This window comes from Haliotis rubra, unplaced genomic scaffold, assembly GCF_003918875.1.
Source record: "Haliotis rubra isolate DU_JTF1 unplaced genomic scaffold, ASM391887v1 Scf82, whole genome shotgun sequence".
NCBI lineage: Eukaryota > Metazoa > Mollusca > Gastropoda > Lepetellida > Haliotidae > Haliotis > Haliotis rubra.
The window spans coordinates 559,989-586,992 of NW_025767546.1; the positions used below are offsets into that span (position 1 = coordinate 559,989).

The 27,004-nt window shown below is 45.1% G+C and overlaps 1 protein-coding gene across 1 annotated transcript; it reads right to left on the bottom strand.

The window, feature by feature from the left end:
* Positions 1–981: 981 nt before the first annotated feature.
* Positions 982–27,004, bottom strand: LOC124262023 (ras-related and estrogen-regulated growth inhibitor-like). The gene is made up of 4 exons (XM_046696443.1): positions 25,594–27,004; positions 4,559–4,615; positions 4,094–4,167; positions 982–2,197 (listed from the first exon to the last, which is right to left on the bottom strand). The coding sequence occupies exons 1-4, from the start codon at positions 25,688–25,690 to the stop codon at positions 1,784–1,786; spliced, it is 642 nt and encodes a 213-aa protein (XP_046552399.1). The 5' UTR covers positions 25,691–27,004; the 3' UTR covers positions 982–1,783.

The following is a 27,004-nucleotide window of genomic DNA, read 5'->3' on the forward strand; positions in this document are numbered from 1 at the left end:
ACATAATCGAGTGCATGGTTTTCCCGAAACCAAAACCGGTTTGGCATAATCGAATAGGCCCTTAGCTAAGACATGGGTACACATGACAAAGACTTTTGTTATGGAATGTCATATATTGACATATACACCCTTTTGTCCTGAAAGTCTATTAAATGACCATTGAAACTCTCGTGGAAACGGGTGAAAATGAACTGTGCACACACACAGGCGCACAGGTTGATATATAAATACAGTAATCTCGTGACATAAAACGGCGTTACAACTCGCCTGTGATATCATCACAGCTGAGCGATTTCTTTCTTTCATCTCCCCCAAAATGGTGAAAGGGAAGTAGAGTGGTTGTCGCTGGTTGTTAATGTCGTTGTATTGTTGTTCAGGATCACAGTTCATGACAGCAATCAACAACAATCAGTTTATCAATATGGTGCCCTGTGTCCACCAGCTTTCCACAGACTCTAGTCTGTCTCATAGTCCCTGGACCACATTATTTTCCGTACTGCCAAGCCCTAAATAAAGCAAGTCTAGATTTCCTCAGGTTCAGGATCTCTGGTCTCCCTGGGGCTCCTTTTAAATTTACATGGGCTTGTTTGTTACTATCAAAATTGTATATTCGGAGACTAAACGTTAGTCTACACAGACACCAAAGAAACGAAATGAGACGTAAATGTGTGATGCAGTTGCTTTTCGATGTATGGTAAAGCATCGGACAACACAGAAAACCACACCCCAGGGTGCCTTAGTGCTACGCCAGTCGTAAGTCTATGTTACGGTATACGAGTTACGCTCACCTTAGCGCTAAGATCACTTTGTACAACGGCACCCTAGAGTGTGGGTTTCTGTATTGTCGGATACTATTAGCACACATCGAAAAGCAATCCCTCCATATTCATTGACATTTATACAACAGTCTGTCTCAAAACGATATGGGTTTGATTTGGATCTTTAACTCGACGCACAAAACACACATCCTATCATCATAATTATTTGAATATTTTATTGTATATTTTGTGTACATATTTGTTCACAAAGGTGATACATATTTCTTCGTGAGTCGTACAGTGAGAACAACGTGTGTTGGTGCACGTGCAGGAATGTTAACTCACCCGGTCGTTCATGGTAATACACAACATGCACGCACTGTCAATGACGTCACTACGTGCAGTACGTGTGTAATGTTTCTAGTGGATTCTGGCGGACAAATAAATAATACTTCTGATAAAACTCCAGAAAGTAAGACTGATGTCTGACAATATATTCATACTGTTTAAGCCGACAGGGAGGCACTTTCTGCCCGATCTGCGCAGTGGCTTGTCGTCGTTGTCAACATCGCTTAGTCATCCTCGTTAAACCCTCGAGCCTATCTGTGTAAATGAGTGTGTTATACACTTGGTTAGTCGCCCTGTTACCATAAACAGGGGGGAGGTTATCGCTACTCACTGCTAACAGGTGTGCTTTACGACAGCCTCTATGATGACTTCGTGGAAGATGACCCAGGTGTCTCTACTTCTCGCGATACTGCTCGGTGCGTCAAGCAGAATCAGTTTTCACTGAAGCAGTGTAGGATAGGATGGCATTCGCGTTCTTAGCGCTTCTAACTTATCACAGATGTTCATCCACATACAACATAAATCCGTCAGAGAAACGTTTGACAAATTACTAGATACAAGGGTCAAAACACAAGCCATCATTTCTGTAATCCAGATCCACGTGACCCTGACAATGACGTCACTTCCTCTCGAGCATCACAGTTTATCACAGTTTAGAGTGTCTACAACCCGCGCTTTCATGTAGTGTTTCCTATCTTATTCAGCATCCTATTGAACACGTGACGGACTTGCTGTGCACTACTTCTCCGTCGTCCTTTGTTCTCTATCATTTTCCTACGCCGCACTTCACGATGTAGTTCGTGGAACAGTTCGGATATGTCCGGGCCGCCATCACTAGCGGAAGTCTCGAAGAACGCACAAGCCATATCCTGGGCCAGTGTCTGACCTTCGGTTGTCTCCACCTTGCGTTCATGTAGCAGGTCGACTTTGTTTCCCACCAGCACACATTGCACATTGGTCTTCTTGAGGTCATCTAGATACTCCTTCATCTTCACCATCTCCTCGAAGCTCTGGCGGTCGTTGATGGCGTAGACCAGCACGAAGCCGTCCGCCCACCGGACAGAGCCCTCCCGGTGTATGGTGTCCTCCTGCTGAAAACAGACAACATCACATATCATCTCATCTGTCACTGGACATCCTCACAGGCTGTCCCTACCTTGCATTGTGTACTAAGTATGACGGATAGGCTACTACGAAAAGAACCTTTTCCAAGGTGAATATTTAGCTGCATGCAGAGGAATTCGGTTATTTGCTCGTCATACGAACGCGGCTAACCCAGAATTACTGTTTACACTGTTTGGAAAAGAATCATGTCCGCCGCCATCACAGCGTAAAATCCATCGTTCTCAATCACCCATCGTCGAATCAAGGATTTTATCCATGGGTATATTTATAGATACTGTTCCCATACAGCACCCTTGACATCTATCATATATACATTTCACCATACTGTTACATGCTTTATAGTACAACAAGGATCTCCCCCTTATTCCAACTTGGCGTATCTCCTCCACCTCCGTGCATGTACCGACCGATCTCATATCATACGTATGTAGCCATATTATCCCAGGATCTCCTCTTCATACGTATGTAGCCATATTGTCCCAGGATCTCCTCCTCATACGTATTTAGCCATATTGTCCCAGGATCTCCTCCTCATACGTATTTAGCCATATTATCCCAGGATTTACTCCTAATATGAACCCCGCTCCACCACACGTACATGATATGAGTGTGTATTTCTGTATTAGGTATATCATATATAATTCATCAGGCCTTACATAATCGGGCAAGACCAAACTGACGTGAGTTCATGTATTATATGAATTATATATATATTACCTGATATAGAATATACACACTCAGTTTTATTCAGGTCATTGAACCTTTCTTCGTCACATGCTGCTCTCACGTATGTGCATTACGTCACTTTTATGACGAGTAGAGACTTACAGGCTGTTGGGTCATGATCAACCAACGGGACCACGTGATGCCCGGGTAACACGTGTCATATTTTGGTGTATCAGTATGTAATAGAAGTATGTATATCATCTGGCATCTCACTTTGCGCAAGTAAATTACATTGACATATGTTTTTCTGCAAGTCGTGACGTTTCACAGCAGCCGCCATTTAACCTGATGGAGGTGAGGATGGGGTAATTGGTCGGAGGGGAGACACGGCTGGCATGCGGGCTGGAGGCAGAGGAAGCTTTCATCAGCACCAAACCACTGGGGGCAACAACACACACCCACATACATCCCCACATACATCTCGGCGAGGCAATCATTACAATGGTTCATATGGTATTTCCTAAGTGATATATTTGTCTTTCATCTGGTATCAAAACATGAGCTAACGGTTTGTAGAGGATGTGGATGCCGATGGCGAGGTTCTGTCAGTGTCTGTTCACGCCGAGATGGGCAGTTGTGGAAATATATGGCCGAGTGGCAGCGGGCTGTTTCATGTCCACCCACTGTACATGCTGGTCAATTCTCTGGCAACGCAATTTGTCTCACCATCCTTGAAACACAAGCCAACTACTGGAACTCCCACTTCGCGGAAGTCTCTAGTACCACATGCTCAATGTGCACTTAACATAACGGTAGACTGAGATTACCAGGGTTTTAGCCCCATCCATCACCATCCGTTTAACCAGTACCATTCACCTAAAACTAATTGTACCTATCAATGTTAAATCACGAAGCCGCGTTGTTCTTGAGAACGGGGTTGGTCCGGTTGGCTTCAATCAGTCCTTCGCTCGGCAAGTCTGGCTCAGGTGTGCTAGAGGTGTTCCCGCTTTGACAGTAATATATGCCCACTCACTCACTCACTCACACGATCAAGTCTCTCTCTCTCTCTCTCTCTCTCTCTCTCTCTCTCTCTCTCTCTCTCTCTCTCTCTCTCTCTCTCTCTCTCTCTCTCTCTCTCTCTCTCTCTCTCTCTCTCTCTCACACACTCTCACACACACACACATAGTGGTACTTACAATTCCAGCTGTATCAAGTATTTCCATCAGCACGGGCTCGTCGTCCACGTTGGTGGGGTGTTTATACGTGCACTCTGCAACACACGACACCGTCATACCGAGTCAAGACATGGTCAAAGGGAAAGGGTCCAGTTGAAGAGTTCGATAACAGTTGGATGTGTACATAATAGTTACATGTTTTTGTCCTGGAGTGAACTGGCATTGTTGATTTTGATCACAAAACCAAACATGCATTAGATTATATATGTCCATGTTCATTACAATCTAAAAGCAAGAAGGGCTTGTGATGGCTGTCTTGGATATATGTGTTTCAAAATGAAAATAAAGAAATTATTAGCATATGTATATATGAAGGTACTATTTCAATTCAATGTATATGATAATTAAAGTGAATAACAAAAGGAACTTTGAAGCTATAGCTACAGCATGTTGATGTTGCAAACGTTGTGGTGAGACAAGGCTTACCTAGCGTCGGGTCGTACTCCCATATAAACCTCTTGGTGAGGAACCGCACCACCAGTGCTGGAAGAACAAGGTAACAGAAGGTGATCACATAATATATGCAGTGTTTCTAGATGGGTGGACAGGCAACCTATCTAGGTGATGCAACAGGGAAATTTGTTTCATACTGTAGGGTAACATATTCTTATTCGGCATCCAGTTCCTTCGAATGCTAGGTTAGTGGGAACTAACTGCTAACTGTCTACTGCAGGGTGTTTTCATGTTTACTAGTTGTATATGTTGTGTATGTATATGTGTTTTGTTTAATATTTATATTTCAGTTATCTTATTTTTATCTAAGAAAGATCGGTTGGACAAATGAGACTATATTGAATCTATTTCTACTTTCTGATTGTTATTTTCGGCGCCGGTTAGTCGAATACATAAACCGCCGTCACAAATGTTTCCCAAGCAGCCAGCCGCACACGGAGGCACAATGGGCGATATCTGATCAGATGCACTAATTAGCCTCCAGACGTCACCCACTAAAGTAGAGCACGTGTATTAGGTGTTATCTTTGATAGTTAGTAATAAATATGCCCGGTAAAGACTCGTGTATTTCAGTAAGTCTATCGCGCCAGCACATTGTTCCCCTCCTAACTGATTAATGTTGCCAACTTACACAATCTCCCCTCGATAAGACCCCGGGATCAGGGAGGGAGGGAGTCACTACACCGACGGTCAGACTTGTCCCACATTAGGGAACGCTGTCTGGACGTGCCCCCAGACGGATGAGTTGGTCGTGATGGGTAGACATCTTGACCATATGGGAACACCCACAAGGGTCCAGAACAAAGACGGCTGATGATTTGACGTGACTTCAGTGATCGATAGATGAACTATATATAACCTGCAGCGGGCTACAGTAACACTTACGACCTCGGCATGAGTTAATAAATCAGATTGAAGGATCGTCTAGATAATGCTGAACAGCTGCATATCCTGGCTCAAGGAATATTCATTAAATTTCATATCCAGTACAATTAAGATAACTCTATTTCCAGGCCTGCATGCTATTATGACCGCCAAGAAGAAGGGCGAGGGATGTTGGAACGAAGTACAACCGTCCGTCTGTTTACGTCCGACTGCCTCTCTATGAGGACAAGTTTTCTCATAATCTGAATACGTTACAGACCCGAAATTAAACACACTGGTGTTGCTTGACACGATCTAATATGTTCTAGCATTGGTGTCTTAGATTAACATACAGCCCTTGCCCGTGTACTTTAGCTTAGTGAGTGAAATGGGTTACGAGTTTTCTCAGAAACTGCTGACGTTACATGAAAGTTAGTAATCCATTCTGCTTATTGAAGTGATCATTGTCAGGCGTGCACGTGAGTTCGAGAAGTGGTGCCATTACTTCCCTTGCCAGATGTTTTTTTCTTGTTCAATCTTGAGCATACACAGCGATGGACAAATATTGTCTTCAAACTACTGAGGTGACATGAAATTGCTTCAAACTAAATTTGAAAATTGAGCAATAAATATATTTTCTTCCAGAGAAACGCGTTTTGCGTGTATCCAAATCACATCAAATAGTTTGTCATAATGACATAAAGCGACCCTCTGTTTTGCCTAGTTTACTTCCTTGTACAGTGAAACCTGCCAAGACCGGCACCTGTCTAATCCGGCACAATGTCAAAACCGGAATAAAATTTTGGTCCCGCCATTTTACAACGATATTATGATCATTAAAACATTATCTAATCCGGCACATGTCCTTTCCTTATTCCGGCACGACTTTCCGGTTCCAAAAAGCGGTGACGTGGAGTGCCGGTTTAGACAGGTTTCACTTTTTGAACAAACAGATTTATGATGTACCCCATAGCGGGAAACAGTGATAGCACCTTCTTGTTCTACGTGCTGACACGCACTGGGTCCCAGGGAATGATTATCACACGCTCCCGTCATCAGCATTAAACGTTACGTCTTCATCATGCTGTCACTTACTTTCTGTCTGTCAGATAAGATTCAAGCCTAAAATGACAGATGCGCAGTAACACAATATTATCTTATCACGTCTCATGTGTGAACACAGTATATGAGGGCGCGGTCGCCAGGCTGCATGACGTGTGACCATGATAACGACTCTCTAGAACTGATAAAAAAATTAAAAGGATACAAGTTTCTCAGAACAAGAATTTTCGAGTGACATATCTCACTAGGTGAAAACAAACCACGATTAGTTCACCACAAATAGGATGTCCGTTCCTTCAGAATTTCTAGTCCAACTACAGTTCCGATGATGAAATAATGTAAACACCACATTGACTCTTCCAGGGAGTATACGGTTCCTCGTTGCTTGCAGAGTCCCACACAAGATACCATCAAGCCTGTAACTACTGCACGTGCAAGGCGTGTGAAAACAGGTGTCGTCTTTCAAAGAGCAAAACTGTTCCCGTTGCCGCATTCCTGTCTGTACCACTCAGTATAGCCGCCCGTTCAGGATTTCATCTCCCAAACAACACAATAACACAACCCTGACAGAAAATACCTGCAGTCTTTCAACAATAACATTGTGTGTCTTCTACCAACATCACAATAAGTCGTTCTGTGGTAATTAACCTGTTAACAACAAGGGCTATTGTGGAAGTATACTTCGTATATTACCCCGGCCATTCCACGGAACACTACACGGTGTCAGCATAGGATGCGATGTCATCAACATAAATACCCAGCTTAAGTAAGACAACCGTTACTCAAATCTGTCATTTCATCGTTTACAAGTAGAGATTCTGATGGCCGTGCGCCGCATCGAACAGAAATAGTAATCCTTTAAACGCCATCATGTAAACAGAGTACGAACTGGGCGGCGACCATTGGTGCCATCTGCTGGCTTTGCAAGTCTGCCCCCCGTCGTCGCCCCTTCACTGCAGACGAGGAGGGAATGTGTACACAACCACATGCAAAAATCCCTCATATAAACATGTGGTGAGGGGCCGCCTCAATCACCTGTTGGGGGTCTATCTGGACGGGGATATCAGCAGGTATCACTGCGGCTTTGATGAGGGCCAAAGGGCGGTCATCTTCAACAAATCTATTTGATTGGGCCACTCGACATGTTTACGATGTGAACCAGAGCAGACTTGCTACATCAAACCCCAGACTCTTTATCAGGTCCTCCACACTTCCCCCTTACCCCTAATTAGAGATTTCACTATATCAAGCGTACTGACAGCCGTTCCCGATAACCTCCACGGCCTGGAGTAGTCTCCCTTTGTAACCTCGTGGTTGCAACAGCTCTCCGCTATGGTTTCTCTCAGTCGGCGTTTTTTTTATCAACAGCACACACTTACCGATGACCTTGCACGTGTACGTATATGTACGCGGAATAACGCTTTTAGAAATGAGTAACATTTCCAGCAATCCCTGTTGTAGCGCGGGTGATTTCTGACCGGAACTACTGCCAACATGCACAGGCTCACCCTGTTGGTGAAGACGTTGTCACTGTGTGAAATATGGACACTGTCTTCGAGCTAGCAAACAAAGCGGTGTTTAAATGACAAACTAGGCAAACAATTTGGCCGCAAGGTTGACAAGATCGTAGTAAGAACAACAAGAACAAATATTACATTTGTCAGGTGTGTATGCAACCCTGCTAGCCCAGGCCTAGAGCAGTAGAACCCTGGAAGCCTGGACTATATTGACTGCACGGTCATGGTTCCACGTAAATAGAAAGCTGATCTTATATGGAGATGTACATTTTGCTTTGTTTTGTTATTTTAGGTCAATTCGTTGTCATCAGTAACCATGTCATTCTGTTGAAAATGTTTAGCCCAAGGAAAGTAATATTGTATTGTATGGTAAGTCTAGTCGCTCTACACCTATATCATTTCAAGTGCATTATTGTACAACTGGGGACAGTCGGGTTGCACTGGATCCACATATGCCGGAGTGAATGAGGACAACACAGAGATATTTCCTCAACTGCGAACGTAGCTGAGAACACATCGCAGTCCGGGCATATTCGTATTGAAAGTCTTAACTACAGAGAAGTAACCGATAAGAATCAACTCAATACTAGGATCAGCTTTAGCCTCTGACTGTAGTAGAATCTGATAAACTTCTAAGGAACCGCCATCAATGCACCAGTAATGGTATAAAGTAGTACAGGCTTATTATCCCTGACTAGAAAGGAGCACGGCTGTTTGATGTGAGGCTGCCATAAACTACGGGTTATAGACCTTACAACAACCATGTCCTAAACCGCCATCGAGGGCTAGCTGTGTGATTGATTAGCTCCTCATCAAAACAGTGATACCATCTCAGCCATAGTGTGCACAACACCAGCAGCCTCCCTCAGTCACAATACACTCCGCATCAACAGCGTCTCTCTGTCACAGTACACCCAGCATTGACAGTCTCTCTCTGTCACAGTACACCAAGCATCAACAGCGTCTCTCTGTCACAGTACACCCAGCATTGACAGTCTCTCTCTGTCACAGTACACCCAGCATTGACAGTCTCTCCCTGTGACAGTACACCTAGCATTGACAGTCTCTCTCTGTGACAGTACACCTAGCATCAACAACGTCTCTCTGTCATAGTACACCCAGCATTGACAGTCTCTCTCTGTGACAGTACACCTAGCATCAACAGCGTCTCTCTGTCACAGTACACCCAGCATTGACAGTCTCTCTCTGTCACAGTACACCCAGCATTGACAGTCTCTCTCTGTGACAGTACACCTAGCATCAACAGCGTCTCTCTGTCACAGTACACCCAGCATCGACAGTCTCTCTCTGTCACAGTACACCCAGCATTGACAGTCTCTCCCTGTTACAGTACACCTAGCATTGACAGTCTCTCTCTGTGACAGTACACCTAGCATCAACAACGTCTCTCTGTCATAGTACACCCAGCATTGACAGCCTCTCTCTGTGACAGTACACCTAGCATCAACAGCGTCTCTCTGTCACAGTACACCCAGCATTGACAGTCTCTCTCTGTCACAGTACACCCAGCATTGACAGTCTCTCCCTGTGACAGTACACCTAGCATTGACAGTCTCTCTCTGTGACAGTACACCTAGCATCAACAACGTCTCTCTGTCATAGTACACCCAGCATTGACAGTCTCTCTCTGTGACAGTACACCTAGCATCAACAGCGTCTCTCTGTCACAGTACACCCAGCATCGAAAGTCTCTCTCTGTTACAGTACACCCAGCGTCGACAGCCTCTCTCTGCCACAGTACACCCAGCATCGACAGTCTCTCTCTGTCACAGTACACCCAGCATCGAAAGTCTCTCTCTGTTACAGTACACCCAGCGTCGACAGCCTCTCTCTGCCACAGTACACCCAGCATCGACAGTCTCTCTCTGCCACAGTACACCCAGCATCGACAGTCTCTCTCTGTCACAGTACACCCAGCATCGACAGTCTCTCTCTGTGACAGTACACCCAGCATTGACAGTCTCTCTCTGTCACAGTACACCCATCATCGACAGTCTCTCTCTGTCACAGTACACCCATCATCGACAGTCTCTCTCTGTCACACTACACCCATCATCGACAGTCTCTCTCCGTCACAGTACACCCAGCATTGACAGTCTCTCTCTGTCACAGTACACCCAGCATCGACAGTCTCTCTCCGTCACAGTACACCCAGCATCGACAGTCTCTCTCTGTTACAGTACACCCAGCATCGACAGTCTCTCTGTCACAGTACACCCAGCATTGACAGCCTGTCTCAGTCACAGTACACCCAGCATCGACAGTCTCTCTCTGTCACAGGACACCCAGCATCGACAGTCTCTCTCTGTTACAGTACACCCAGCATCGACAGTCTCTCTGTCACAGTACACCCAGCATCGACAGCCTGTCTCAGTCACAGTACACCCAGCATCGACAGCCTGTCTCAGTCACAGTACACCCAGCATCGACAGCCTGTCTCAGTCACAGTACACCCAGCATCGACAGTCTCTCTGTCACAGTACACCCAGCATCGACAGCCTGTCTCAGTCACAGTACACCCAGCATCGACAGCCTGTCTCAGTCACAGTACACCCAGCATCGACAGCCTGTCTCAGTCACAGTACACCCAGCATCGACAGTCTCTCTGTCACAGTACACCCAGCATCGACAGCCTGTCTCTGTCACAGTACACCCAGCATCGACAGCCTGTCTCAGTCACAGTACACCCAGCATCGACAGCCTGTCTCAGTCACAGTACACCCAGCATCGACAGCCTGTCTCAGTCACAGTATACGTACTTGATCTCGCCACGATATGGCTGGAATAATGCCGATGTGACGCTAAACCCAACTCAACTCAACTCACAGTATACGTAACACCGGGCGCCCTCCTAAGCCAGTGCACCTAGCACCAGTGAACAATGACACCGGACACATGTATTTACATCAGATACTATTAATGGGTCGTAAACCTAATAAAATTTCACAGTTGATCGTTGGCATGATACCACACCAACATGTGAGGTAGTCAATACGTCGAGTACACCTAGAGTGGCGTCCTTTCATCTCAGTACTTTCATTTACACGAGCAATTTAATATGGTGACTAAGGCAATTACTGTAACCCTCAGTCAAGGGTTTGTCATTTATAGCCGTAGTCTCAATTGATCACATCGCCGCGGTCAGCAGTGTGACTCTTGGCGATCTGTGAAAGCTAATTAGGACAGTAGGACGCAGATGTAGGTCAATGACCTTTCCCCCGAAATCCACCAATCTCCCTTTCTGCCTACCTGCTTCACCTTGGACAACGTTTCACCATATATCAGCATTTTTGTAACTCTCTTACTTTGAATAAAAATAAAGTATTTATTCATTGATAATACACTGTTTTCCCTCCATCTCCCACTCCTTTTGCCGTCTCACAATTGCTAGTCTCCCTGTCAACAACCTACCCTTCACCCCTTTCACCGTCTCACCATTGCTATTCTTCACTCCTTTCACCGTCTCACCATTGCTATTCTTCACCACTTTCACCGTCTCAACATTGCTATTCTTCACTCCTTTCACCGTCTCACCATTCCTATTCTTCACTCCTTTCACCGTCTCACAATTGCTATTCTTCACTCCTTTCACCGTCTCACCATAGCTATTCTTCACCCCTTTCGCCGTCTCAACATTGCTATTCTTAACTCCTTTCACCGTCTCACCATTGCTATTCTTCACTCCTTTCACCGTCTCACAATTGCTATTCTTCACTCCTTTCACCGTCTCACCATTGCTATTCTTCACCCCTTTCGCCGTCTCAACATTATTGCTATTCTTAACTCCTTTCACCGTCTCACCATTGCTATTCTTCACTCCTTTCACCGTCTCACCATTGCTATTCTTCACTCCTTTCGCCGTCTCACCATTGCTATTCTTCACTTCTTTCGCCGTCTCACAATAACTAGTCTCCCTGTCAACAACCTCCCCTTCACCCATGTAACAGTCTCACCATTGCTATTCTTCACTCCTTCACCGTCTCTCCATTGCTATTCTTCACTCCTTTCACCGTCTCACCATTGCTATTCTTCACTCCTTTCACCGTCTCACCATTGCTATTCTTCACCCCTTTCACCGTCTCACCATTGCTATTCTTCACTCCTTTCACCGTCTCACCATTGCTATTCTTCACTCCATCCCGTCTCACCATTGCTATTCTTCTTCACCTTTCACAGCCGTCTCACCGTTGCTCATTCTTCTCCTTTCACCGTCTCACCATTGCTATTCTTCAATTCTTTCACCGTCTCACCATTGCTATTCTTCCTCCTTTCACCGTCCTCACCATTGCTATTCTTCACTCCTTTTCTCCATGTCCTCACCATTGCTTCATTCTTCCACCTCTTTCACCGTCTCACCATTGCTATTCTTCACTCATTTTCACCATCCTCACCATTGCTGTTATTCTTCACCTTCACCATTGCTATTCTTCACTTCTTTCGCCGTCCCCTCACAACTTCCTTCCTTAACTAGTCTCACTGTCAACAACCTTCCTTCACACCCTTTCACCGTCTCACCATTTGCTATTCTTCTTCCACTCCTTCACCTCTTCTCTCTTCCACCATTGCTATTCTTCACCCTTTCACCACTTGTCCTCACGATTGCCATTCTTCACCCTTTTCACCATCTCAACATTGCTATTCTTCACCTTTCCACCGTCTCACCATTGCTATTCTTCACTCCTTTTCCCCACTTCGCCGTCTCACCACCAGTCTCCCCGTCAACCTCCCAATTTGTCCTCATCTTTCACCGTCTCTCACCATTGCTATTCTTCAATCCTTTCACCATCCTCACCATTCTTTCACCCTTTCTGCCGTCTCAATGCTATTCTTCATCCTTTCACCGTCTCAACATTGCTCTTCTTTCTCCTTTCAATTCGTCTCCACCATTGCTATTCTTCACCCTTTCAACGTCTCTCCCTTGCTATTCTTCACTCCTTTCACCGTCCCACATTTCGCCATTCTTCCCTCTTTCACCATCTCAACATTGCTATTCTTCACCCCTTTCTTCGTCTCACCATTGCTATTCTTCAATTCTTTCACCATCTCACCATTGCTCTTCACCCTTTTCTCACCGTCTCACCATTGCTATTCTTCACTCCTATCGCCGTCCTCTCCATTGCTATTCTTCACTCCCTTTTCGTCGTCACCATTGCTATTCTTCATCCTCGTCACCACGACACTCGTAATTCTTCACCCGTCACCGTCTCACCATTGCTATTCTTCACCCTTTCACCGTCTCACCATTGTTATTCTTCACCCCTTTCGCCGTCTCACCATTGCTATTCTTCACCTTTCAACCGTCTCACCATTGCTATTCTTCATTTCTTTTCACTGTCCTTTACACCCGCTATTCTTCTCTCCTTTCACCGTCTCACCATTGTTATTCTTCACTCCTTTCTCACCGTCTCACCATTGCTAGTCTCCCCTGTCAACCTCCCCTTCACCCATGTCTCAGTTCACCATTGCCGTTCTTTCACCTTTCCACCGTCTCACCATTGCTATTTCTTCACTCCTTTCACCGTCTCAACATTGCTATTCTTCACCTCTTTCTGTCCGTCTCAACATTGCTATTCTTCACCTCACTTTCACCATCTCACCATTGCTATTCTTCACCTCTTTCACCATCCTCTCACAATTGCTATTCTTCACCTCCTTTCGCCGTCTCACCATTGCTATTCTTCATCTCCGTCACCGTCTCACCATTACTATATTCTCCTCTTTCACCCTTTCACCATCTCTAACTATTATGACTTTTTTCACCTTTCAATTGTCTCACCATTGACGACGATTTGATCTTATTAATTTAGAAACGACGATGACGATTAATTATCGACGATAGATGACGACGATCGATTTATAGATGACGACGAAACGACGATGATGACGCGAAGAAACTTATTAATTTGTGGTTCAATCGATTAATTGTCTTTATCGATGACGACCTTTATGACGACGACGAAATCCTTTAATCGACGAACTGAAAACGACTTATTTATCGACGACGACGGATCCATCCAGAGCCGACATTAACTTTCGACTTTGTTTGTCTTTAGACGATAGAGCTTCGATTAATTAACTTCGACGATAATCCAGAAACGATAGGAGCGACGCGACGATCTTCGACGACGGAAAGAAACGACGAAATTAATTAACTTTATCGAGGAAAGACGACGATGATGACGACGACGATGACGACGAGGAAACGACGAGATCCTTTAATCGATTGTTCGACGAGCCGGATTTTATCGACGACGATGACGGATTTTATCCGACGATGACGACGATCCGACGACGACGACCGAAACCCATCTTCGATTAACCTTTAATTGTCTTAATTTAGACGACGACCCATCCAGGACCCATCGTTTAATTGACGATCCGTTAATTAACCTTCCGGATTTTCCATCTTATCGGAGATCTGGATAGATTAATCCCTTTCATTCCTTTTAGACCATCTATTGTTGATTTCCGACATTATCCCTTCCAGCCTTTTATCTTGTTCCATTTTATGAGCCGAGTCAATTAACCTTTTTCATCTTTTGACTTCATCGCCGAGTCAATTTAATCCTTCGACTTTTTCGATTATCTTTATCGATAGACGCCCGAGCCACTGATCCGAGCGACGATTCCGAACGACGATGACGCCCGAGCCACGACTTTGTTCGACGAGAAACCCAGACGATCCTTCGACGATCTTATCGATCGCCCGACATCGATCCTTTCGACGATTCCGACGATAGACGCCGAGCCACGACCTTTTGATCCGACGATCCGACGATCCGACGACGACGATCGACCGACGACGACGACGACGAAACGACGATTCCGAGCATTATCCTTTTTATCTGTTCCATTCCGAGCCACTTTATCCGCGACTTTTATCGATCTTATCGAGTTACGATCCGCGACGCGACGATAGACGCCCGAGTTAACTTTATTTTGACGACGATAGAGCCGACGACCCGGAGATCGCGACGAGTCCAGACGAGTTAATTAACGACGACGAGCCCGACGATTCGAGCCACGACCCTTCGACTTTTATCTTTAATTTACTTCGACACGATCCTTTACGACCCGACGATTCGAGCCACGATCCTTTATCGCGACGACGAGCCGGAGTCATTAACTTAATTTACCGAAATCTTTAATTTGATTATCATAATAAAAGGCAATAGTAACAGTACGGATCATACTAGAATGGCAACAGAGTGGGTATATATACTACAAGAACTGATACACGTCTTCAAACAAAACAGTACAAAAATGTGTATGATGTATCTGCACACACCCGTTTCGGTCCAGAATACTATTTTATGAACGCTTCAAATGGAACCTGATTTTGCACTCGGGCCATTGGCCAAGCAGAAACCCATAGAGGATGGTTGGGTAGACTTGCACAATTCTCTAAGGTAATAATTAATAGTTTAAATGAACATTTCTATTTTAAAAAACCAGACTAACGTCCTGTACTGTCCGCTTATCTAGACTTGCCCCTTTAAAGGATAGAATTACTATACGTCCATGGGCTTGCCATTCAGTACAGCCTTGGAGCAAGGCTAATGGTTGGGTTGCCAGAGAGCTTTGACTGCATTATCCTTAGCGCTTCAGTGCCAGATGATGATAATCAAGTCAAACTAAAGGGAGGGCGACAGCAAGGATGTAGCTGGAATGTAGTCAACATTTAAAAGTTTTAAGAAAAACTAGCTTTGAGATGATGTACATTCCATGGCGATAGTTGGCCGGGACGAGACTGTCTCTGTACATACACATCGCAAACATAGCCCCGTGAAATATTTCAGCTGATCTGTTTGATGAAACAACAGGTGTTGACGCCCTATGGTGTAAAAATATTACAAGTGGCGTATCTTTACGAACACAGTCTCTCAACTACTTCCATGGGTGCTCGTGAGTCCATATGTTATAGAACCAGGTACATTTACCATATTTATACATCATAGATGTGACATCATCAAGACGCACCCCACCCCCGTCGTGCGTGAGGCAGTATATAGGACCTTCCCCTATCCCCGGAATGTGCATGTCGATGTACGCTACATCCCTATCTCCCCACCCCCTGGTATCGACCCCAAACAGCATGGCGGTAAGCAAGCAAGTTCTTGAAGAAAGATGTAACTAAATTAAGCTGTCTGGATTCCACCCATTACTTTAAAAACTGTATTATTTACTTAGTGGTTACGTCATGCTGAAAGCATTTTCGAGTTAGAAATTGGCGAAATATTCAGTGTAATTACGTTGTTTTCCCCGAAGAACAGTAGCTATTTAGCGGGTTATTATTTAACATCTGTATCTCGGTACGCTACACGCAGTGAGTTGGGACCTGCATGTACTGCACTTGTAGGCTCAGCTGTTACGTGTACGGCCCGCCTTGCCCTCATATACAGACATTACCACCCACACAGGAAAATTGATTTAATTCTTAAAAATCGATGTCAGCTGCAGATCCTGTTGTGAGGTTCGACAAACATATGGAGCTACACCATGTCCATGACGTCACTGAACGCAGCCGTCTATCTCTCCCTCACGGCGCCTCTCTACAGTGCTGTTGCCAACAAACTTGACGACACGTGACACATTCCATATACCTTATATAACGAGAACAGTATACATTATGAACTTTTTATGAGATTAAACTAAATTTCAAACAGATTGAAGAGTCCGGGAAATGTCAAAGACGAAATGAAAGAAATGCTGACACCCAAGAAGGTTCTCTCGCACATACTTCATTACAACTCTGACATTTATACTACAGGAGTGAACATCTGGAAAGAATACCACCTGACGGTTTAATGTTCAATAACTGAGCAAACGAGCTGCTATATTTATAATCGGAATATGTTTCTGAAGCAGATGGGAAGCTCACGAGGGCGAGATATTGATGGTTGTATAAGAGCTGCTTACATTATGTAAATATATAGAACGAACGCACACCGTGAATGCAGTATTTACTCGGGGGCACTGATGGTCATGATACATAGTGTTCTGCAACCAATCATTTTATCTCAGTTTATTTGTAGATGTGAGTAAATTAATTTCTGATCTGGAGGCTCATTATGCTCCAAGGTAAATAAACAACCACGAATACTGGAAGTGCTTATCAAGAGCCTTATTTTCTAAATCGACCATCTCCTTGCATAACTACACCGTACGTATCACATGAACGAGATGTGCCGAATGCGTTGTGCATGGCCACTAATTGCACCAATAGCTTGTTTATAAACAGGGCACACTCCCCAACTGTCTGTTTAGTGTTTGTTAGAGTCATCGCGATAACGGAAATCATGTTTGCTAGTTTCCCCCTCGGAGAGTAAACAAGTTGTGTCTAATGCAATTACATTTGTGATTGGCTCCAAGGAAGGTTCTCCTTTTCCCGTCAGGTCTCCAAAATATGCCGCCAAGAATGAAGCAATGCATGTTGACATGGAAGACTGTCTGTGTTGTGCTCAACTCGTTACTCACATTACCAGCATGCAGCCTCTTGCTTGTCTTGTGAGAGGTGGGTCTTCATTGTGGACCTCTGTATCTGATGCAGGTTGCCCCTCGTTTGTTGCGTTGTGCGGTGGGTCTTCATTGTGGACCTCTGTATCTGATGTAGGTAGCCCCTCGTTTGTTGCGTTGTGCAGTGGGTCTTCATTGTGGACCTCTGTATCTGATGACGTTGCCCCTCGTTTGTTGCGTTGTGCGGTGGGTCTTCATTGTCCACGTGAATAAAGGGACGGTTACCAAGTCCACATGAATAAAGGGACGGTAATCGTACCCGCATGAATAAAGGGACGGTAACCATGTTCACACACATGAATGAATGGTAGCATCAACATGAACAAATGTATTTTATCCACGTCCACGTGAATGAAAGGATACTAACACCGTGTATATGAATAAAGAGACGGTAACAAGACTGCGCTACGACAGTGGGTGAGACCTAATTGACATTAACAAGACGGCGACCAGATCTACGTGACGACAGTGGGTGAGACCTAATTGACATTAACAAGACGGCGACCAGATCTACGTGACGACAGTGGGTGAGACCTAATTGACATTAACAAGACGGCGACCAGATCTACGTGACGACAGTGGGTGAGACCTAATTGACATTAACAAGACGGCGACCAGATCTACGTGACGACAGTGGGTGAGACCTAATTGACATTAACTAGCCGGCGACCAGATCTACGTGACGACAGTGTGTGAGACCTAATTGACATTAACAAGCCGGCGACCAGATCTACGTGACGACAGTGTGTGAGACCTAATTGACAATAACAAGGCGGCGACCAGATCTACGTGACGACAGTGTGTGAGACCTAATTGACAATAACAAGGCGGCGACCAGATCTACGTGACGACAGTGTGTGAGATCTAATTGACAATAACAATCCGGCGACCAGATCTACGTGACGACAGTGGGTGAGACCTAATTGACATTAACAAGCCGGCGACCAGATCTACGTGACGACTGTGTGTGAGACCTAATTAACAATAACAAGGCGGCGACCAGATCTACGTGACGACAGTGTGTGAGACCTAATTGACATTAACAAGACGGCGACCAGATCTACGTGACGACAGTGGGTATGACCTAATTGACATTAACAAGACGGCGACCAGATCTACGTGACGACAGTGTGTGAGACCTAATTGACAATAACAAGGCGGCGACCAGATCTACGTGACGACAGTGTGTGAGACCTAATTGACAATAACAAGACGGCGACCAGATCTACCAGGTCAGTTAGCTGGGCATACTTAACAACAACTGGCTTGACAACGATATTAGAACCTATGTCGAAACGTCGCCTCCACAGAATAAAAGAAGTTGTATATCCATAATAATTGTCATTCTTCTTCTTCATACTTAACACAGTTAAGAATGCAATCATGTTGGCCATTCTTTGAACATCAGCATCCAGTTGTGTCACCTCTCGGCACCGAGGATAAACGTTCGTTTCTAGTTACTCTTGGCGAGGAATGTACACATATCACCCGACCCCCGCACGATCACATCGCCCGCCCCCGGGACCTGTAGGGTGGCACCGAGGTTTTTTCACTCGCCACCTCCATCTCGCTGATAAAAGAAGTATGTTTCATACCGCTGCAGTCAACACAGACCATTCAGACAGGGTCAACTTTGCAGGGGTGATAACCCATATAATCTGTGGACTCCTTCATCTGAGCTGATCACGGAAGCAGACACTTGACCTAAAGCGGCAAGAGAACTAATCAGTCACAGATAACCAGGCGTATGGAAGAACATATCTCCTCCAGTGATGGGTGGGGAAAAGTCTCCATATGACTCAACCTCGCATCTACTGGAGCGAGAGTGACAGACTGCTGATAAACCCTGCTCGTTACTGACCAGTCAACGATTTTACACATAATTGAATTAGTTCATCCATCAGTTATTCCCACATATAAGTGACGTGTATACTTATCTCATCTCACCGTAACAACAAATTAAAACAGGACTCTACGCCTGGAAAACACGTAATTACATACAACTCTCCCGGGTGTGGGGAGAAACTGGACGTTAATCCGTTGGTCAACACAAAGTTCCAGGGTACAATGCAGACTGTTAACGGGGCGGGGTAAGTAGGCGACTTGTACCGATTACAACTAGAGGCTTGTTATAGATCAAGCATAAATCAGTATTGGAGTTTAGAAAACAACAAAACATTTATCCATGCCCGGAGGTCTGCCCCCCAGCCAACCAGCCCGCATGTTTGTTCCTATTAAAGTTACTCCTGCCTATGAAGCGGACAACAGCTTATCCCCAGAACTACTTACGTCAGACGGGATGGGAAGAACACAACATTAGAGGTATGTGCAGTCACTGGAATGATTACAATTGATCCCTGAATACATCTTGTCCTGTAACTACACGACTATCAATCCAAGTGGCAATTACGTGTGTATCTGTCATACGAACATACGGTGTTGTTACTGAAGATGACGACAAGATATATGCTAAGAATGAGGAATGCGTTATACCATTAAACACCTGTAGCCCTGGCTGAAGGCAGGCATCACCGGATGTTGGTGTCCATGTTGAATTACGTGGCTGGCATTACTTCCTGACTGCTAAATGGTGGTGTCTACTTGAGCACAGACAGCAACGGGGTGGCGTTACCTAATGGTAGTGGCTACCTAATGGTACTGGCTACCTTACCACCTGTCTAATCAACTTCGGACAGACATGCTGTTTAGTGTGACTTGACACTGTAACACAGATATGCAATACCGGTGTAATTCATTCACACAAAAAACATGCACGCTCACGCTGTGTACTATGTGATCAGTCACAGATCTATTGTTGCACAAACTCAACCTGAATGAAGACACAGCCACCAAGACTTATTTGTTTGTTTGTTTGATTAACGCATCATTCAACCATTTTCCGGGTACATGCCAGTCCGTCTCACAGTCCCTGAACCACATTATTTCCCTTTCCCAGCCCTTTCTGTAATGCTCAAGCCCTTAATGAAGCAAATCTAGATTTCCTCAGGTTCTGAATCTCACAACTCACTTGCGCTCCTTTTCAATTGAAATGGAACCATTTATTTCCATCAAAATTATATATATACATTCAGAGACTAAGCATTGGTGCCGGCGGCAAGGCACCACACAAACCTGACGTATAGAGAAACTCCTCAGTCACGGGTATGTGGAGGAGTAACACCTTAGACACGGGTATGTGGAGGAGTAACTCCTCAGCCACGGGTATGTGGAGGAGTAACTCCTTAGACACGGGTATGTGGAGAAGTAACTCCTCAGCCACGGGTATGTGGAGGAGTAACACCTCAGACACGGGTATGTGGAGGAGAAACTCCTCAGACACGGGTATGTGGAGGAGTAACTCCTCAGACACGGGTATGTGGAGGAGAAACTCCTCAGACACGGGTATGTTGAGGAGTAACTTATCAGACACGAATAATACGAGAGAATAAGGTTTTACCCCGCTCTTAGCAATAGTCCAGCAACATAACTAAGGGGGCACAAGTAATGAGCTCCCCGCATTGTATTCAACAAGAGCGTGTCTGGTGAATGCTATGAACCACTCGGCTACATCAAACAGAGAGTATAGAGGAGTAGGTCATCAGACATGACGTCCAGAGGAGTAACTCATCGTCAGGCACCACGTACACGTGATGGTAGGGAAGGCACCAGTAGTTGTGAGAAGATATCTATACGCCATTAGTTAGCCGGAGGTGTGGGTCGAGTGATGTATGGGCCATGGGGTATTAAGGAGGAAGTAGGGGCTGATACTGCCCCATCACTCCATCGCCTCACGACAACAAGTGCTTAAAAGTAGATTACACGCCATCACCTTCAGCGCAAACAGACTGTAGACCAGCCTCCATGCAATCTGTACATAGCCAGTATATTTGATGATATAATTATACACGCACAAACGCCGGTCAAATGTAAAGGCATGAATTACGTTCAATAATCAGCTCTGATAGACGTATTAAGTTAACACCTGATATCAGACTTAGAGTAGACTATAGGCCGCTCGTTATGTACCCGATACATGAGGGTGTCAGAAGAAGCAGGAACAGGAGATGAGAGTTCATCATCAATTGTGTAAAATACTCGTGTCGGAATACACATTTAACCACAGGTAGAGATGAAACTATCACGTAGCAGCCCCACGGACATGATTGCATTGGGAACGTCAGACCACGATTTGGTTCACCATGTTCCTCCCGTCGAGTGGAAGATACATGGGACTCTGCTGTTGTTCCGACATATCCCGGTCTATTGATAACCACACATCGCCTTACATGTATCTGTCTGTTAGTCCGTGTGGGTGGGCAGCGGGGTTTGGGGGTGATGGCTGGACCTCACGTGGAGAAAAGAAACTTCTCAGTTCTCAAGGTCAATTCAGACTACACTGGAAGTGTCATTATCTTACAAGGATAAATGCGAGTTTGACGCGCCATTTCAAACTTGGTTAGCCCGAGTCGAAAATCGTAAAGGAGAATTTCCTGCTCGATTTGCGAGTGTCCATTATGGCGTTGTAGTTACATTACAATTACATATCTGAACGATGTCTGCTCCTTGTGTTCTACCCTCTGTGCTGACCAACTTGAGACTTGGTTTCATTCTGGTGTTGTCCTTCACGTGAGCATAGATCACTACCCCTTGTACTTTTAATAACCCGTGAAGATCCGGGTTAGAATTGGTCTTCCGTAACCCATACTTGCCGTAAGAAGCGACTAACGGGATCAGGTGGTCAGGCTTACTGACTTGGTTGACACACGTCATCGTATCCCCGTAGATTGTTGCTCATGATGTTCATCACTGGATTGTCTGGTCAAGTTGTTGGTAGGTTGTTTTATGGTACACTGTGCGTTACGAGGTTATGAGGCCTTGAATAGTACACTGCTAAGATGATTTATGACACTGTCTAATGGTCCACTGTGTGAGTGAAGGTTAGGACGCCGACAAGCTCGACTGAATGGTACGCTGTTAACAAGTTGATCCAAGGCACTGGTTTGAATTGACGTTCATGACAGAGCTGTGGTAATGTCTTACAATTTTTTTGTTGTCGAAAACAGCGCTTCGATTAACTCTACAGTTTTCTCCCTTGTATCCAGCAGAACTATCTCTAAATCCCAACTGCCTCGGCATCCCCCGGGCATCCCCCGGGCATCCCCCGGACAACCCCCAGACTACGAATGCCCGGCTTGTTGTGGTCAAATAGAGCAAAGGAATCAGAATGTCGGAAGATAAAGATACGCTTGTAATGACACATTCTTATTACTTATCGCAATGTAATTAGTCACATCTATCAAACAGAAAAAGATCCTTGCCACATATGATTGAGATTTATAGTATCTTACAAGTGAAGGGTGACACCTGTGATATTGATAAACAAGATACTGTATATACAGTTAGGAAGTTTTAAGGTATGGTGTATATAAATATGTAGAAACTTGTCTGTGACAAGGCCTCCCGTTTTCAACAGTATCATATAGGTTGTGATCTGAGTAGTGTTGTACCGGGTAGATGGTATTCGGATGTGATCAAGTGTCTCTCCGCGATGACCATGTTCAGCACCAGCATATTCTATACCTGATGTATCTATCTATATTCATGTACAGCTCCTCATTGTTGTAACAAAGATGTTATTGTGACACAAGACACTGTTGTGTCCCAGATACAATAACAGCCCTGTTAATAGGGTGCCCTGTGGTGCTGATGTGCCCGCTTTATGGCCTATCATATACATAGAGGTCAGTCCTACTGACCGCTGGGCAGTCCGGGTCACTAGTCACCTATAGAGCTGGTACAGGATGGATACAAAGACCTCACGCTTTACTGCACAATACTGGTCCAACCATAACACGTAGACCAGTTTCCCATTGATGAGCTGAATTATTGAGATATTTGCAATAAGACACAATCTTCGCCATGTATTTCCACTGATTGTCTATGGGCTTTTTATGCACATTTCTACAGCAGGGCTGAGTAAGGATCTATACTTGGAGATGAGTGCACTTTCTGCGACTCTCATAAAGATTAAGCGTTGGGTTTTATCTAGAAAGTCCTTGATGACCACGAGTAATTAACGTAATTTCTGCTTATGCGTTTTATCGTTTTCGTAAACCCTCAATAGGTAATTACAAATATGGCTCCATCCTGCATATACACATAAATTAGGTTTCTTGAGAGGCATCTCGCGACGACAGAGCTTGCCAAGTGAGAGATGAAGTTCCTCGGAAGAACCCAGAAGTCTGTGTTGCGAGAAATCCGCTCGCTAATGGTGTAATTGGGCATACTACAGTGAGATGATGCATGCACAGGTAATCGTGGGTGCCTACCAACTTCCCCAGCACCGACGTGGACAACCAGGAACGCATGAATACCATCCATGTTAATAGTGTGTGATCGCAAACAGACAATACACTCCCACGTCATGTATAAACAGGGCTGTTTCCGGAGCTGTCTCACAGCTTCACATACTGTGTCTGTATGCAGCATCCCAGGACAAACTCTCATCAATTTATATTAGAAAGTTCAGTAAGACGTTTTGTAGTTTCATTATAGTTCTCATGATAAATATCTCAAGTATTTGAAGTCATATCAATTACTTTCTACAATTTCTTTCTGATATGGATCCTTAACAGCTATCCAGCTGAGACATGAAGATGATGTTTCTGTTGATGGCAGTTATAAGCAGAGTTAAGCAGGTTCGCCTCCCATCTATCGACCTATCGATCTCAAGGTAACAATTAATCAACAACACCGTATGCACGGCGCGCTCAGCGGGTGTACAGGTTGATGCGATTGAGCAGATAAACCAATTGGTGATGTGTGGAGATAGACAAGACATGCATGTCGGGGGATGTGTAGGGAGTTAATGAGATTGTAGATGGGGTTGATAGCGGGGCTCACCACTGCCTGATAATGGAAGTTGGGCGGAGGTGAAAGGGTAGGGCTGACAGGTGAACGATAGGCGCTGACCCCCAGTCTGGGGCCAAATGGTAGGTGAAGTGATAAGACAAGGCACTGGGAATCGTTTGAAGGTGAGGGTGTTATTCTGAAGAGAAATATCTTGTTGGGAGATAATAACCGCTTTGATACCTGGGAACTTTAGGAGTTTCAGTAGCTGCTTCAGCAAATGGTCCTACACCATCTATATCAAACTGTAACACGACTCTATGATATACAAGAGACTTCATACACTTATGGCCATTAACAAATGTTTAAGTTATGATTTCGAGGTTTAAGAGGGTGGTCATTACGGTCGGCAGAAATCATCACATATTAATTTGGGATCCAACTGTTTCATTTAGTCCACAATAAGCAACAATAACACATAATATTGGGTTCGTGAAGAAACATGTTGATGCCAAAGATGAAGGCATAATGTCAGTGTAGCATCATTTACAGCTCTCCAACAACATTTTAGTCGTCTATATGTGTGTGAGGGGGCCGCGGCTTGAGGGGATAATGTCAGTGTAGCATCATTTACAGCTCTCCAACAACATGTTAGTCGTCTATATGTGTGTGAGGGGCCGCGGCTTGAGGGGATAATGTCAGTGTAGCATCATTTACAGCTCTCCAACAACATGTTAGTCGTCTATATGTGTGTGAGGGTGGCCACGGCTTGAGGGGATAATGTCAGTGTAGCATCATTTACAGCTCTCCAACAACATGTTAGTCGTCTATATGTGTGTGAGGGGGGCCGCGGCTTGAGGGGATAATGTCAGTGTAGCATCATTTACAGCTCTCCAACAACATGTTAGTCGTCTATATGTGTGTGAGGGGGGCCACGGCTTGAGGGCATAATGTCAGTGTAGCATCATTTACAGCTCTCCAACAACATGTTAGTCGTCTATATGTGTGTGAGGGGGGCCACGGCTTGAGGGATAATGTCAGTGTAGCATCATTTACAGCTCTCCAACAACATGTTAGTCGTCTATATGTGTGTGAGGGGGGCCGCTGCTTGAGGGCGGGGGATAATGTAAGGAGACGTCTCCAGAGGAATGTGCGTCACACAGTGTTGAAGAGTCTTACCTGATTTCCCTACTCCAGGTTTGCCCATGACGACAATCTTGCTGTCAGGTTGTTTCACCTTGCTCCCGGAGTTCATAGTGATAGTGCTGGAACTCATCTGTCTAGTACACCCATCATGGTAATAACATCACATCCGTCACAGCTTAGAGTGCACGAGTAGCAAGCGAGTTCCTTACACTGAATACATCCAACAAGACCTGGAAGATTTTAATCGCCGGAGCCTTGAATTAAAAGTTGTGGAAAACACAGGTGAAAACACAATAAACAGTTCAACTGTTTAAATACACATTTCAAGCCAACGCTGGACGTATCAGATATTTGTCGACTGGGGTTTGGACAAGCAGACGACGAAACGTGTTGACTTGTTGGGAGAAGTTTCACTCCAAAGCCCCTCCTCTCGCCGGCAGGGTGGAGTGCAGTGAAGCTGACACCGCTGATTAACAATAACCCTCTGTAGTACACCCTCACTAGTACAAGCCCAGCTCACAAACACTCTCTGTGTACATCTGTGCAGAAACACAGTCCTCTGTAGACACGCGGGCTACACATGATATCAGTCACAAGCATTCGTCAATAAACACCAAATGCTCCCCCGGATTGATAACAAGTGAAGGGTCGTATATGTTGAACACCCAGTTATGTCGCCAGAGAAACACTTCCATGTATCCACAGCAGCGTGCGCAGGCTATGTCAGTGTTGGTCCCTGTGTTCCCGTGTCTCTCAATGTCCGATAATCCTGCTGGTGGGGAGAAAATGACAGACAGCTGAAGTCAGTCGACCAGCGCGTATTGAAATCCTCGCTCAACTGATCAGCGTGTCGTCTGCTTCGAACCGGGGTCGGGTTTCCCCACCTCGTTCTGGAGGCACGCGAGTTGAATGAGGAAAGCACAGGCAGGGATCGTGTCCCTGGGTAAATACGTTTTCTGGGAGCGTAAGCCCGTCTCTGTGTCGATGTAGATTTCTGATATCATGTGCTATCGTTCAACACTGAGAACTGAGTTGAGCCTACTTCCTATCCTCGCACAAGAAAGCTGTTTGAAATGTAATGGTTAGCAAATCCATAAAATTGCAATGCCCTTCAAAGATCAGACCTGCATCCCGCAAACAGTGAACTTTCGAAAACAATTGAGAACATGTGTTTAGAAAGGCGCATATAAAACTGACAAGCAATTGAGAAGAGTGAGGCACGACCTGGCCTTGCCGACACTGCGAAGCTTGTGGAGATCCCGCTCCTTAGGGCAAACTCGATACCCAATCAATGTCTCCCTCATAACTCCTTTGTTTTATCCCTTGCGCTGTCGAGGTATGCCGGCAGATTCCTCCGATTCTAACCAGCTGTTCACACACTGTCCCCTCCATGCTGCCGCTAGGGTTCTGGTGTTGGGAGGAGTCGCGTCGAGAGCCTCTTGTG